This window comes from Carcharhinus amblyrhynchos, chromosome 6 (genome assembly GCF_965287045.1).
Source record: "Carcharhinus amblyrhynchos chromosome 6, sCarAmb.v2.hapA, whole genome shotgun sequence".
Taxonomy (NCBI): domain Eukaryota; kingdom Metazoa; phylum Chordata; class Chondrichthyes; order Carcharhiniformes; family Carcharhinidae; genus Carcharhinus; species Carcharhinus amblyrhynchos.
In genome coordinates this window covers 7,648,470-7,664,493 of record NC_137329.1, presented here as the reverse complement: position 1 = coordinate 7,664,493, position 16,024 = coordinate 7,648,470, and the positions used below count along the sequence as shown (strand labels likewise).

Genomic DNA, 16,024 nt, shown 5'->3' with positions numbered 1-16,024 from the left:
GTGCAGGGTGTCGAAATTTGCTGATGACACCAAGATTGGGGGAAAGGCAAATTGTGCGGAGGGTGTGGAGAGTCTGCAGAAGGATCTAGATAGGCTGGGCGAATGGGCCAGGAAATGGCAAATGGAATTTAATGTTGGCAAGTGTGAGGTGGTCCACTTTGGTAGGAAGAATGGTAGGAAGGACTATTACTTACGTGGCGAAAAACTGCAGCAGGCGACGGTGCAGAGGGACCTCGGGGTCCTTGTGCATGAGTCGCAAAAACCCAGCTTGCAGGTGCAGCAGGTGGTCAGGAAGGCGAATGGGATGCTGGCCTTCATAGCGAGGGGGATTGAATATAAAAGTAGGGAGGTCTTGCTGCAGCTGTATAGGGCATTGGTGAGGCCGCAGCTGGAGTACTGTGTGCAGTTTTGGGCGCCGCATCTGCGCAAGGATATTTTGGCCCTGGAGGGAGTGCAGAGGAGGTTTACTAGGCTGATACCGGAGTTGAGGGGATTGAGCTATGAGGAGAGGCTGAATAAACTAGGCTTGTACTCGTTAGAGTTTAGAAGAATGAGGGGAGATCTCATTGAGACGTATAAGATGATGAATGGGATGGATAGGATAGAGGTGGAGAGACTCTTCCCGCTCAAAAAAGACAGTAGGACTAGGGGGCACAGCCTCAAGATAAAGGGGAGGCGGTTTAGAACGGAGTTGAGGAGGAACTTCTTCACTCAAAGGGTGGTGAATCTCTGGAATTCTCTGCCAGTTGAAGTGGTGGAGGCTGCCTCGCTAAATATTTTTAAGAAGCGGGTTGATGGGTTCTTGATAAGAGAGGGGATTAAGGGTTATGGGGAGAGGGCGGGAAAGTGGAACTGAGCCACGACAGATCAGCCATGATCTTATTGAATGGCGGGGCAGGCTCGAAGGGCTAGATGGCCTACTCCTGCTCCTATTTCTTATGTTAACTTGTTCCTGTGCTGTACTTTTTGTTCTAAGTGCTGCTTGATAGCACTGTTAATGACCTCTTTCATCACTTTCTTGATGATCAAGAGTATATTCAGCGATGTACAGAGCTAAATGGTACCACAACCAACGAATCAGACCAGGCCTACCCTGCCCAGTTGTGAATGGTAGTAGATAATTAAACAACTAATTGGAGGAGGAGGTTGCACAAATATCCCATCCTCAATGATGGAGGAGTCCAGCACGTCAATGCAAAAATAAGTTTGAAGCATTGCAACCACCTTCAGCCCAAAGTGCCGAGTAGGTGATACATCTCAGTCTCGTGAGGTTACAGCAACGTAGCTGTCATAGACTTCAGTTAACTCTATTCACTCCATGGGATGTCAAAAAATAGCTGATGGCACTGGATACTGCAAAGGCTATGGACCTGACAACATTCTGGCAGTAGTACAGAAAACCTATACCCCATAGGGGCCTGGAATGCACTGCCAAATGAGGTGGTTAAGGCAGTTATGTTAGCCACATTTAAGACTTATCTTGATAGCCATATGAACAAATGGGGAATAGAAGGATATAAGTGGTTGGTTGGATAGATAAGCTTGATTGGCGCATGTTTGAAGGGCTGAAGGGCCTGTTCCTGTGATTGTACTGTTTATAATCCAGTCCAGCCAATTATTGCCCCATAAATCTACTCTTGCTCGTCAGTGAAGTGATGAAAGGTGTTGGCAACAGTGCTATCAACTGGTACATACTCAGAAAAACCTGCTCACTGACACCTGGTTTGGATTCTGCCAGGGCCACTCTTCTCCCGATCTCGTGGACATGAGATGAACTAAAGCTGTGAGGTGAGTAACTGCCCTTGACATCGAGGCAGTGTTTGACCGAGTGTGACATCAAAAAGCTCCAGTAAAACTGCAGTCAGTGAAAATAAGGTGGGGAGCTCTCGACCCAGGAAAATGGGTGTGATTGTTGAAGGTCAGTCATCTCAGTCCCAGGACTTCACAGCAGGTGTTTCTTTGGATAATGTATTAGGCCCAACCATCTTCAACTGCTTCATTAATAACCTTCTATCCTAAGGTCAGAAGTGGGGATTGTTATATATTATAGCAGTTCCTCAGATATGAAGCAGTCCATGTCCATCTGCAGCATGATGTGGAGATGCCGGCGTTGGACTGGGGTAAACACAGTAAGAAGTCTCACAAGACCAGGTTAAAGTCCAACAGGTTTATTTGGTAGTAAAATTCACTAGCTTTCGGAGGACTGCTCCTTCGGGTGAGTGGGAGTTCTGTTCATGGGAGTGGGAATTATGTAGTATGACATGGACAACATTCAAGCTTTGGCAGTAACCATCTCCAGCAACATAGAATCCAGCCAGCTCTCCTTGACATTCAATGCCATTATCGTCACTAAATTTCCCCATTATCAATATCCGAGTGGTTCCCAAGGACCAGAAACTGAACTGAAGCAGCCGTATAAATACAATGGCTACAAGAGCAAGTCAGAAGTTGGAAATTCTGAAGCAAGTAACTCACCATCTAACTCTCCGAAGCCTGGCCACAGTCTGAAAGGTACAAGTCAGGAGGGTGATGGAATACTCTTCACTTGCCTTGATGAGTACAACTCCAACAACACTTGGCATCCAATCCACGACTTTCAGCATCCTCTCCCTCCTCCACCAACGTACAGTGGCAACTGTATGTACCATCCATGAGATGCATTGCAGCAACTCACCAAGGCTCCTTCGACAGCACCTTTACATCTCATGCTTTCTATCACTTAGAAGGTCAAGGGCAGCAGACACATGCCACCTGCAAGTTCCCCTGCAAGCCACACAACATCCTGATGTGGAAATACATTATAATTCCTTCACTATCGCTGGATTTAAAGTCCTGGATAGCCTTCCCTAACTGCACTGAGGTGTACCTACACCACATGTACTGCAGTGGATTAAGAAGATGGTTTACCATAATCATCTCGAGGGTAATTAGGGATGGGCAATAAATGCTGGTCAGACCAGCGACACTCGCATCCCATTGAAGAACTTTTAAAAGTACTTTATTGTAATTTGTTTGCATATTTCTAACAAAAGTTGGCATCTTTTTGAAGCCCTAATCATCTGATCTTGTCTTTATTTTTGATCAGAAGAGTTCCTGTGAAGAATGTCTTCAACGTTAAGTGAAAAAAAATTGAAAACACGGGAATCTTACTCAGATCCATGTGAGCAGAACAGTGGGTCAGAGATTGAGACCCAATCCAAGAGTTGTGATACATCCTCTTCAGGGGATTCCACTTCATCTCTGCTCTCTCCCATTTATCATGAAAGTTATGAAAGTGAAGATGAGGAAAATGAATCTCCAAACAAGCAGCCAAACAGATTTTCAAGCAAAGAATCAAAATACACGCCAAGGAGCTGGAAAGATAATGTTTCAAAAAAGCCAATAGTATCTACTCCACATGGACACAAAGAATCCAGGTATACCTTCCATTTTAGCCAACTGTATGTTAAATGTTCTCCATTTACAGTGAAAGTTTTCCTCCCAAAAGTGATTGATAGATTTTCTACTCTCTGTCAATAATATTTTCAGTAATTCTGTTCTCACCCCCATTCCTCCTTTCACATCAGTAAGTCTGTTGCCCATGTTTTGATTTTCTGTCCTATTCTTATGCTGTCTCCTAGCAGCCTCTGAGTTTGCCAGGCCATCTGCAATTTTTGCCACCTACAACATGACTCCAGCACATCTTGATCACTCAGCTTTATTTCCTGGAGAGACCATCTTCTCCAGGATGGTCTTCAGTGTTTTTCCACTCCAATTTTAGTCACTCCCGTGTAACCTTGGCAAGTACAACACTTCTTCCTGCACCACTGTCTAGGAGCCAAAGAAGTTCTTTGTTGTTAGACTGCAATTACATGTACTCCCCCAATGCACTGTATTCATTTATCACTGTGGTCCATTTAACATCAGGAAAAACAAAGCACAATTAGGTAATTGTTCTGCGAAACACACCTTTCTTTCTGCAAATTATGCCCTAAGTTGCCTGTTGATCACCTTCTCACTCTCATTCTGACCTCAACCTTCGTTCTCTTATCAACCAAGTTCAATGCATGTTTCAGGAGCAGTTTCATTTTTGCCCTTGGTGTGCTACAGCTTTCTGGACTGAACACAACTTTTAACTTAATAGTCTACATTTTCTTTATAGTAGTGAATGCTGGTGGGGGAGGGAGTTTGGTAGAGTGTGGTGGCCACTGTTTATGTTTGAGGAAAGGGAAGTTGACTTGAAGAACTGGGTGTAGGATCTTTGACACAACAAGTTCTATTGAGGGGACTATGCTGTTGATCTGTTTGTTCATTTCGTGAGAGAGAGAGATACTAGCCAACATTTCAGTTTTCATTGTTGACCTATATCCACAGGCTTTCTGTCATTGCCCTTCCCAATTTCCTCTATTTTCACATCATCTTTGTAGATCCCTTTTTCCTTTTGTCATGTCCTTCAGCGCCTCACAGAAATGATGTTTTATGTCATGAACAATTTGCCCCTTTTTTCAGCAGTTCACAAGAATGCCCTCATTCTTATACTGGAGTATCTGTTTTTCTCCTTATTTGATTGTACTGAAATCTTCCTTCATCTTTTCATTTCTGAAGAAGAATCTATTTGGAACGTGAACTTGTCTTTTCTCTAGAAATGCCAATTGACTTCTACACTTCAATAATTTTCTGTTTCTGTTGTGGCTTAAAGCTATTGTGTCCTTTTATTGTGCTGATATTCCACAATCTGTTGTGCGTTGGATGTTGGTCCATAATTGTCTGAACACAACGTTGTATGGGGCTACTTATAACCAGAAACAACTCTGAAGAAAGGACTCGTGTCTGATTCAGTGTGAGCTGCAGTCCTCATTTACTTTGTGTACAGTACTGCCCTCTCTAAGCACAGTAGTTCTGCTTTCTGTTTATTTTTACCTGGAAACTATATTATATAAATGTAGCCTGTGATACAGCATTTTATTTTACATGTAAAGATCATTTCTGATGCGTAGTAAAATAATTATTGACCTAATTCTTTGTCTCTTTGTTGTATTGTAAAAAATATTCACACACTCCTTTCAATGACCAACAGCATTCTAATTGGTTGCCAGTTGAAAATAGACTGTTGTCCTACTCAGAAATGGGGCTAGTTTCTTCATTTGGTTTGTAATTTCCTTATTACCAATTTGCTTTGTAGTTACACTTCAGTCAATTAGACATAAATAACGTGTCATTTTGGAATTTGATTCTGCTTAATCATAACCTGATTTCACAGCACCAGTACAGCATGAGTGTGTTCATAATTATTTAAAATGTAGTGAATAAATTTGTACCAACCAGATGTTGTGCCATTGACATTGTGTCATTCAGCAGACATAATAGTGTTAGGGAAAGGAACCATGTTGTCATTAGCTCTGCGCAATTTAAGGAATAATAATGCATTGTCTTGTGCAGTAAGTTTGTTCCGAACAGCATCCGTAAAAAGCTAATCTACAACTCTGATTCCATATAGACGCAGAAGTTGGTTGAGAAGAGAAAGCCTGCACAGGAGTTGTGATTTGGAGTTTTCAAGAGATTCCACAACTTCCTTGCTCTCTCCTATTTACCATGACAGCTATGAAAGTGAGGATGGAGAGATTGAGGCTCCCATGACGCCCGCAGGTGGAGTTTCTAATAGAGAGGTGGCACCTAACGCAAATAGACAGAAAAATGCAGCATTTACTCCTGTGAGACCTAAAACATCCAGGTACATCATTCAACCATACAGATGTCATTTCTGTTATCGCTTATTAATTCATTATTGTGCAAATTTTCTAAATTGCACTGAGTTCAACTATACCTTCAGGAGTGAACTGGGGAAAGCATGGGGAAATTGTGAGAGTTCCTGGTGTCTGCCAACCCAAGGTTTTTATGTCAACACTAACACCCCCTGTTTCGTCATCTGATCTCAGCTGAAAATGGAAACTAACTTTTTTTTTGTTTTTATTCTAATTCAGTCAAGAGGTGCGGGTGTTCAGATATTGGTCCTCTGTGTAGCACACAAAGTGGAATTAGTGTATGTGTGCCTAACCAGTAAAGAATAATTTGTAATCTTTGACTCAGCACTTCTGTTCTAGATTAAAAGTTTTAGATAAAAGCTGTTTAGAAGTTGCTGTCTTAAAATTGATACAAACTGGAACTGCTATATTTACCTATCATGATTGCATAGCCCATTCCAATGGTTTTAAATTCCACTGGTTCAGAATCCACTGTGTAAATTGCAAATAGCCATCTATAGTCTGAAAGACTAATGAAAATACAATCCTGTAGTAATTGATTCTTCTTGCTAGAACTGATCACTTCATCTAATACATCTAACAATGGATATCATATAATTAAACTGCATAGCACTGAATTAATTTGTTTTGGGCACTGCATAATTTTTAACATGGTCAGAATCTGCACCAAAAATTATCATGGTGCCTTTATACTCTAATTTTCCAGTCCTTGCTAAGCAAGGATATGGTGGCCCATTAATTACATTACAGTTCTGGTAATCTAGAAGGGTGGACTACGGATTTGGAGAAATGAGTTCAAATCCCGGTGAGAATTTAAATCCAGTTATTATCAGTATTGGTGATCATGAATCATATCAAATTGTTGTAAAAACCCACCTGCTTCACTAATACCCTTTAGGGAGTGACATCTGATGTTATTACCCACTTTGTGACTCCAGTGATTAGTATCATAGAATCCTTAAAGTACAGAAGGAGACCATTCGGCCCATTGAATCTATACTAAGCACAATCCCCACTCAGGCCCTATTCCTGCAATCACACTCATTTACCCTGCTAATCGCCTGACACTAGGGTCAATTTAGCATGGCCAGTCAACCTAATCACACATACCTTTTGGACTGTGGGAGGAAACCAGAGCACTCAGAGGAAACGCATGCAGACACGGGGAGAATGTCTATGTGAAATTTGCATAATGACCCGAGGCCGGAATTGAATCTGGGACCCTGGTGCTGTGAGGCAGCAGTTCTAACCACTGTGCCACCATGCCGCCTTAACTCATTACCTGCTCTCTGAAATGGTCTAACAAACCATTTGATTGTATCTGACCTGTGTAAGGAACAGCAGTGTATGTTTACTTGTATCACATGACAGCAGTGGTTCAAGTGGTTAACGCGCAAATAAGTGCGGCGTGCAGGAATGGGACGGCCGTAGTTATGGGGGATTTCAATCTGCATATTGATTGGTCGACCCATGTTGGACGCGGTGAGCTCGAGGAGGAGTTCTTGGAATGCTGCCGGGGTAGTTTCCTGGAACAGTGTGTGTTGGAGCCGACGAGGGAGAGAGCTATCTTGGATCTCGTGCTATGTAATGAGGCAGGTAGAATTAGGGACCTTGCGGTGAAGGATTCTCTTGGGGAGAGTGATCATTGTATGGTGGAGTTTCTGGTGCAGATGGAGGAGGAGAAAGTGGGTTCCCGGACACGCGTACTTTGTTTGAATAGAGGGGAGTACGGTAGGATGAGAGAAGAATTGGCGAATGTGGACTGGGGGAGCGCATTGGAGGGAGGGTCTGCTGAGGAGCAGTGGAGGATCTTTAAGGAGGTCTTTCTTGGTGCTCAGCGGAAATTTATTCCGATGGTCAAAAAGGACAGTAGGAGGAGAGGTAATAAGCCGTGGATAACGAAGGAGGTGAAGGAAAGTGTTGAATTAAAAGCGGAGGAATTTAGAGTAGCTAAGAGTAGTGGGCGAGAAGAGGATTGGGAGAGGTTTAAATGTCAACAAAAATTGACAAAGAAGTTGATAAAGAAGGGTGGGAGAAACTATGAAGCTGGGCTAGCGCTTAATATAAAAAAGGATAGCAAGAGCTTTTATAAATATATAGAAAGGAAGAGGCTGGCTAGGGTGAACGTTGGTCCTTTAGAGGATGAGAAAGGGGACCTAGTGGTAGGGGATGGGGATATGGCTAAGTTATTGAATAACTTTTTTGTTTCTGTCTTCACAGAGGAGGACGTGAATAATTTGCTGGGTGTTAGTGATGGAAAGGTGGTAGGACTGGAGGGTCTTAATGACATTACTGTTACTAGAGAGGCGGTGCTCGACAGACTGGAGGGGCTGATTGTGGACAAGTCCCCAGGACTGGATGGAATGCATCCGAGGGTTCTGAAAGAAATGGCGGAGGTGATAGTGGATGCCTTGGTGGTTATTTTCCAGACGTCGCTGGATTCCGGGGAAGTGCCGGAAGATTGGAAAACGGCTAATGTTACGCCGTTGTTTAAGAAGGGTGCCAGGCAAAAGGCGGGGAATTATAGGCCGGTTAGTTTAACGTCTGTGGTAGGTAAAATGTTAGAATCCGTCATTAAGGAGGAAATTGCGAGGCATCTTGAAGGCAATTGCTTGATAGAGCAGACGCAGCATTGTTTCATTAAAGGGAAGTCGTGTCTGACAAATTTACTGGAGTTCTATGAGGATGTGTCTGGGGCGGTGGATAGAGGAGAGCCGGTGGATGTGGTCTTTCTGGATTTTCAGAAGGCGTTTGACAAAGTACCTCACAAGAGGTTATTGCAGAAGGTCGAGGGACATGGAGTTGGGGGTAGGGTGTTAGCGTGGATAGAGGATTGGTTGTCAAATAGGAGGCAGAGAGTGGGGGTCAACAGGTGCTATTCGGATTGGCGGATGGTGACTAGTGGAGTGCTCCAGGGATCGGTGCTGGGGCCTCAGCTTTTTACCATTTATATAGATGATCTGGAGGAGGGAACCGAGTGTAGGGTGTCGAAATTTGCTGATGACACCAAGATTGGGGGAACGGCAAATTGTGCGGAGGGTGGGGAGAGTCTGCAGAAGGATCTAGATAGGCTGGGCGAATGGGCCAGGAAATGGCAAATGGAATTTAATGTTGGCAAGTGTGAGGTGGTCCACTTTGGTAGGAAGAATGGTAGGAAGGACTATTACTTACGGGGCAAAAAACTGCAGCAGGCGACGGTGCAGAGGGACCTCGGGGTCCTTGTGCATGAGTCGCAAAAACCCAGCTTGCAGGTGCAGCAGGTGGTCAGGAAGGCAAATGGGATGCTGGCCTTCATAGCGAGGGGGATTGAATATAAAAGTAGGGAGGTCTTGCTGCAGCTGTATAGGGCATTGGTGAGGCCGCAGCTGGAGTACTGTGCAGTTTTGGGCGCCGCACCTGCGCAAAGACATTTTGGCCTTGGAGGGAGTGCAGAGGAGGTTTACTAGGCTGATACCGGAGTTGAGGGGGTTGAGCTATGAGGAGAGGCTGAATAAACAAGGCTTGTACTCGTTGGAGTTTAGAAGAATGAGGGGAGGTCTCATTGAGACGTATAAGATGATGGATAGGATAGAGGTGGAGAGACTCTTCTCGCTCAAAAAAGACAGTAGGACTAGGGGGCACAGCCTCAAGATAAAGGGGGGGCGGTTTAGAACAGAGTTGAGGAGGAACTTCTTCACTCAAAGGGTGGTGAATCTCTGGAATTCTCTGCCCGTTGAAGTGGTGGAGGCTGCCTCGCTAAATATTTTTAAGACGCGGGTTGATGGGTTTTTGATAAGAGAGGGGATTAAGGGTTATGGGGAGAGGGTGGGAAGGTGGAACTGAGCCACGACAGATCAGCCATGATCTTATTGAATGGTGGGGCAGGCTCGAAGGGCTAGATGGCCTACTCCTGCTCCTATTTCTTATGTTCTTATGTTCTTATGTAAGAAGGCTCCTCATCACCACATTCCTCAGGGCAAGTGGGGATGGGCAATAAACGCTGGTCTAGTCGGTGATGTCTGCATCCATGAGATAAATTTTAAAAATTCTGTTACTAATGAATAGAGAAACAGGGCCTAGCACTATGACAACCCCAAACAAAACTAGAACTCCAAGTTGGGCAACATATGAGAACAGATTCCTGAGGTCAATTTATTTGACTGCCTGTGATCTTTAAATGGAAGCTATAATATGAGTGCTCGATTGGACTCTAATCCACTCGCACATAAAGCTCTTGGATTGTGTTGGATATCATTGCTTGAGAGGATGTAGTTTAAAAATCACTTTCTCCTTTACCTTCTGTGCATGTAATCAAGGACCCATAAAATTAAGATACATCGTTCGTTGTTCTTGTGGTTATATTTTTGAGTGCCCGTGCACTTGATATCTCCATCAAGCCATGTATTTTGTGTAAAGTCATTCATTTGTTCCAAAGATTTACAGCTTCATTAAAAAAGGCAAAACAAAGTGAAGAGGAGGAGCAGCACTTTAAGGAAGTTGAACTTACAGCCTGGGAGAAATGGCTTATCAAGAAAGCAAAGGAAGAACGCATTAAAATACAAAACAAATCACAACAGGCAAGTGTTTCTGTTAATATCTGTGCTGCTAAACCTGAACGATTGAATGATACCAATTGCTTCTAATGGACTTGAAGTAAATTGTACTTTTGCCCAATTATTCTTTGGTTTCAGATCAGCACTCTGAAAACAAGAACATGGCTAAAGTTTATGGAATAAAACATTAAACTTCTGCTGTGAATAATGATGTTGATTCTATATTAGATTAGTGGATCATAATGAAATTCCAACAAATTCCCCTTTCAGGAATACTGCCTCAGAATAAGGGACAAGTCGTTTAGGACTGAAATGAGGAGGAATTTCTTCACTCAGCCAGTGGTAAATCTTTGGAATTCTCCATCCCAGAGGGCTGTTGAATCTGTCATTGAGTGTGTTAAAGACCAAGATCAGCAGATTTCTTGATACTAGTGATATCAAGGAACAAAATCAAATGAAGGGGTAACATTCTTAAAGAGGTGCTGGAGCAGAAGGATCTGAGCGTATATGCGCAAGATCAGTGGAGGTGGCAGAGAGCAGTTAATGAAGCATTTGATATTCTGGGCTTTGTTAATAGGGGCATGACGTACAAGAGCAAGGAGGTTACACTGAACTTATATGAAACACTAACTAGATCTCAGCTGGAATATTGCATACAATCCTGGGTGCCACACCACAGGAAGGATGTGAACATGCTGGAGAGAGTGCAGAAAGTGTTTACAAGAATGTTCCTGGGATGAGACACTTCAGCTATGAGGATAGATTGGAAAGGCTGGGACTGTTCCCCTTGGAGAGAAGAAGGCTAAGAGAAGATGCTCAAAATTATGAGGGGACTGGATAGGGAAAAACTCTTCCCGCTCGTAAAAGAATCAAGAACAAGAGGGCACAGATTTTAAGTGATTTGCAAAAGAAACAAATGTGACGTGAGATAAAACAATTTTCACGCAATGAGTGATTTGGGTCTGGAATGCACTGCACTGTGGAGGCAGGTTCAATGTGCAGGAAAATGGTAATGAGCCACATTGCTAGTTTGGAGAGCTGGTATAGACATGATGGGCCAAATGGCCTCCTTCTGGATGGTGCTAGAAAATGGCATTGAGGCAGATGATCAACCATTAGTTGAATGGCAGAACAGGCTTGAGGGGCTAAATGGCTTAGCCCTGCTTCTATGTTGCTATATAAAAGAGGTTATTTGTGAGGTGTTACGATATTAATGTCAAAAAACAATGTATTCCACATCAAAAAACAATGCCATTCTCCACTTGGAGACTGGACTCTATTAAGGAAAAATTAGATGATAAAAGAATCATAGAATCCCTACAGTGTAGAAGGAGGCCATTCAGCCCATCGAGTCTGCACCGACCACAATCCCAGCTAAGTCCTATTCCTGTAATCCCACATATCTATCTCGCCAATCTCCTGACACTAGGGTCAATTTAGCATGGCCAATCAACATAACCCACACTTGTTTGGACTGTGGGAGGAAACTGCAGCACTCGGAGGTAATCCACGCAGTCATGGGGAGAATGTGCAAACTCCACACAAACAGTGACCTGAGGCCGGAATTGAACCCGGGTTCCTGGTGCTGTGAGGTAGCAGTGCTAACCACTGTGCCACCGTGTTGCCCTATGTCTTTAAGATCTTTCTGGACGACTCAATTATGATGGACTGTATAGCCTTCCTTGCCTGTAAATATCTTGTGTTTCTATATATATCAAATGCCTCAATGCAGTCTGAAATTTGGAACATAGAAGCATAGAAAATAGGTGGAGTAGGCCATTCAGCCCTTCGAACCTACACCACCATTCAATATGATTATGGCTGATCGTGCACTTTTGATTTGATTTATTATTGTCACATGTAAAGTGGATGAACTTGCAGCGTGGATCAGTACCTGGGACTTTGATGTTGTGGCCATTTCAGAGACATGGATAGAGCAGGGTCAGGAATGGTTGTTGCAGGTTCCAGGGTACAAATGCTTTAGTCGGAGTAGAGATGAAGGTAGAAGGGGGGGTGGGGTAGCATTGCTAGTCAAGGACTGTATCACAGTGTCGGAGAGGAAGTTTGATGAGGACTTGTTTGTTGTGGTAGTATGGGCGGAGATTAGAAATAGGAGAGGAGAGGTCACCCTGTTGGGAGTCTTTTATAGACCTCCTAAAAGTTCTAGAGAGGTTGAGGAAAGGATTGCGGAGACAATCCTGGTTAGGAGTGACAGTAATAGGGTAATTGTTATGGGGGACTTTAACTTTACGAATATTGATTGGAATTGCTATAGTTCTAGCTCGCTAGAGGGGTCAGTGTTTGTACAAAGCGTGCAGGAAGGTTTTTTGACTCAGTATGTAGATAGGCCAACTAGAGGTGAGGCTATATTGGATTTGGTGCTGGGAAATGAGCCAGACCAGGTGCTAGACTTGGAAGTTGGTGTGCATTTTGGTGATAGTGACCACAATTCGGTTACGTTCACCTTAGTGATGGGAAGGGATAGGCATGAACCTCGGGTCAGTAGTTTTAGCTGGGGTAAGGGCAATTATGAGGCTATTAGGAGTGAATTAGGAAGCGTAGATTGGACTAGGAGATTACAGGGACTGGGAACGTCCGAAATGTGGAGTTTTTTCAAGGAGCAGCTACTGCGAGTCCTTGATAGGTATGTCCCTGTCAGGCATGGAGGATTTGGTAGATCTAGGGAACCGTGGTGCACTAAAAGAGTTGAGTCGATGGTTAAAAAGAAAAAGGAGGCTTATGTTCGGATGAGATTGGAGGGCTCAGATAGTGCACTAGAAAGCTTTAGATTGGCTAGGAGGGAGTTGAAGAGTGAGTTGAGAAGGGCTAAAAGAGGTCATGAGAAGACTTTGGCTGATAGGATTAAGGAGAATCCTAAGGCGTTCTATAGGTATGTCAAGAACAGAAGGTTGGTCAGGGCAAGATTAGGGCCAGTTACAGACAGCAGGGGGAAGTTGTGTGTGGAACCGGAGGAGATTGGAGAAGTATTGAACCAATATTTCTCTTCGGTGTTCACACAGGGGGACATGAATATAGCTGAGGAGGACATTGGGTTGCAGGGGTGTAAAATAGACAGTATTACGGTTGATAAGGGGGATGTGCTGGAAATTCTTGAGGGGCTGAAAATAGATAAGTCCCCGGTCCGGATGGGATCTACCCTAGGATTCTCTGGGAGGCTAGAGAGGTGATTGCAGAGCCTCTGGCTCAGATCTTCAGGTCGTCATTGGTCTCTGGTGTAGTCCCGGAGGATTGGAGGATAGCGAATGTTGTCCCATTGTTTAAGAAGGGGAACAGAGACTTTGCCGGGAATTATAGACCGGTGAGTCTTACTTCTGTTGTGGGCAAGGTTTTAGAAAAAATTATTAGGGATAGGATTTATAGTTATTTGGAGTGTAATGAATTGATTAGAAATAGTCAGCATGGTTTTGTAGCGGGTAGGTCGTGCCTTACTAACCTTATTGAGTTTTTTGAGAAGGTAACCAAAGAGGTGGATGGGGGCAAGGCAGTTGACGTGGTATATATGGATTTTAGTAAGGCGTTCGATAAGGTTCACCATGGTAGGCTTCTGCAGGAAATGCAGATGTATGGGATTGTGGGTAATCTAGGAAGTTGGATCAGGAATTGGCTATCAGATAGGAGACAGAGGGTGGTGGTTGATGGTAAATATTCATCATGGAGTTCGGTTACGAGTGGTGTGCCTCAGGGATCTGTTTTGGGGCCACTGTTGTTTGTAATTTTTATTAATGATCTGGATGAGGGTATAGTTGGGTGGATTAGTAAATTTGCTGATGACACCAAAGTCGGAGGTGTGGTAGATTGTGAGGAAGGGTGTCATAGTCTGCAGGGAGACTTAGAGAGGTTGCAGAGCTGGGCCGAGAGGTGGCGGATGGAATTTAATGCGGAGAAGTGTGAGGTAATTCACTTTGGTAGGAGCAACAGATGTGTCGAGTATAGGGCTAACGGGAGGACTTTGAATAGTGTGGATGAACAGAGGGATCTAGGTGTATGTGTACATAGATCCCTGAAAGTTGGGAATTAAGTAGATAAGGTTGTTAAGAAGGCGTACGGTGTCTTGGCGTTTATTGGTAGGGGGATTGAATTTAGGAGTCGCAGTGTCATGTTGCAACTGTACACTACTCTAGTGCGGCCGCACTTGGAGTACTGTGTGCAGTTCTGGTCCCCGCATTACAAGAAGGATGTGGAGGCGTTGGAGAGGGTGCAGAGGAGGTTTACTAGGATGTTGCCTGGTATGGTGGGGAGGTCCTATGAGGAGAGACTGAGGGATTTAGGGTTGTTTTCGTTGGAAAGAAGGCGGCTAAGAGGGGATCTTATTGAAACATATAAGATGATTAGAGGTTTAGATAGGGTGGATAGTGATAGCCTTTTTCCTCGGATGGAGAAAGCTAGCACGAGGGGGCATGGCTTTAAATTAAGGGGGGGTAGCTACAGGACGGATGTCAGGGGTAGGTTCTTTACCCAGCGGGTGGTGAGGGATTGGAATGCCCTGCCTGCTGCAGTTGTAAATGCGTCTAGTTTGGGGGCGTTTAAGAGATCTCTGGATAGGTTTATGGACGAAAAGGGATTGGTATAGGCTAGTGGGTCATTGTTTTTGTAACTGGTCGGCGCAACATCGTGGGCCGAAGGGCCTGTTCTGCGCTGTAATGTTCTATGTTCTATGTATTGGTATGCAATGAAAAGTATTGGTTCTTGTGTGCTGTAAAGTCAAAGCATACCGTACATAGAGAAAGAAAGGAGAGAGTGCAGAATATAATGTTACAGTCGTAGCTAGGGTGTAGAGAAAGGTCATTTAACAGCAGGGTAGAAACTGTTCTGGAGTTGGTTGGTATGTGACCTCAGACTTTTGTATTTTTTTCCTGATGGAAGAAGGTGGAAGAGAGAATGTCCAAGGTGCATGGGGTTCTTAATCCTGGCTATTTTCCGAGGCAGAGGGAAGTGTAGATAGTGTCAATGGATGGAGGCTAGTTTGAGTGAAAGACTGGGTTTTGTTCACGACCCTTTGTAGTTTCTTGCGGTCTTGGACAGACCAGCAGCCATACCAAGCTATGATACAATCAGGAAGAATGGTTTCCATGGTGCATCTGTAGAAATTGGTGAAAGTCGTAGCAGACATGCCAAATTTCCTTAGTCTTCTGAGAAAGTAGAGGTGTTGGTTGGCTTTCTTAACTATGGTGTTGGCATGGATGGACCAGGGCAGGTTGTTTGGTGATCTGGACATCTAAAACTTTGAAGCGTTTGAAGCATTTTTACTTTGTCCCTATTGACATAGACAGGGGCGTGTCCTCCATTACGCTTCCTGAAGTTGATGACTATCTCCTTCGGTTTGTTGACTTTGGCTTCCTCTTTGGCTTTAACACTATCCCTGATTTCCCCTGTTAGCCATGGATGAACCACCTTCCCTATTTTACTCTTATGCCAGACAGGGATGTACAATTGTTGAAGTTCATCCATGTGTTCTTTAAATGTCTGCCATTGCCTATCCACTGTCAACCCCCCAAGTATCCTTTGCCAGCTTATCCTAGCCAATGCATATCTTATACCATCAAAGTTAGTTTTCCTCAAGTTCAGCCCCTTGTCTCAGGCTTAACTGTGTCATTCTCCATGTTAATGCAGAATGTTATACATATTATGATCAATTTTCCCCAAAGGATCTTGCACCACAAGATTGCTAATGAATCCTCTCTCATTACACAATAGCTAGACTAGGATGGCCTGCTCTCTAGTTGGTTTCTT

The 16,024-nt window shown here is 43.8% G+C and overlaps 1 protein-coding gene across 1 annotated transcript in view; it reads left to right on the top strand.

Moving 5' to 3' along the window:
• Window positions 1–1,652: 1,652 nt before the first annotated feature.
• Window positions 1,653–16,024, top strand: part of LOC145343689 (uncharacterized) — a 32,982-nt gene continuing 18,610 nt past the window's right edge. The window contains exons 1-4 of the mRNA XM_080189877.1: window positions 1,653–1,788; window positions 3,086–3,416; window positions 5,477–5,710; window positions 10,156–10,297. Of these exons, the coding sequence (XP_080046003.1) occupies window positions 3,103–3,416; window positions 5,477–5,710; window positions 10,156–10,297 (690 nt within the window). The 5' untranslated portion in view covers window positions 1,653–1,788; window positions 3,086–3,102. The remainder of the gene's footprint in view (window positions 1,789–3,085; window positions 3,417–5,476; window positions 5,711–10,155; window positions 10,298–16,024) is intronic.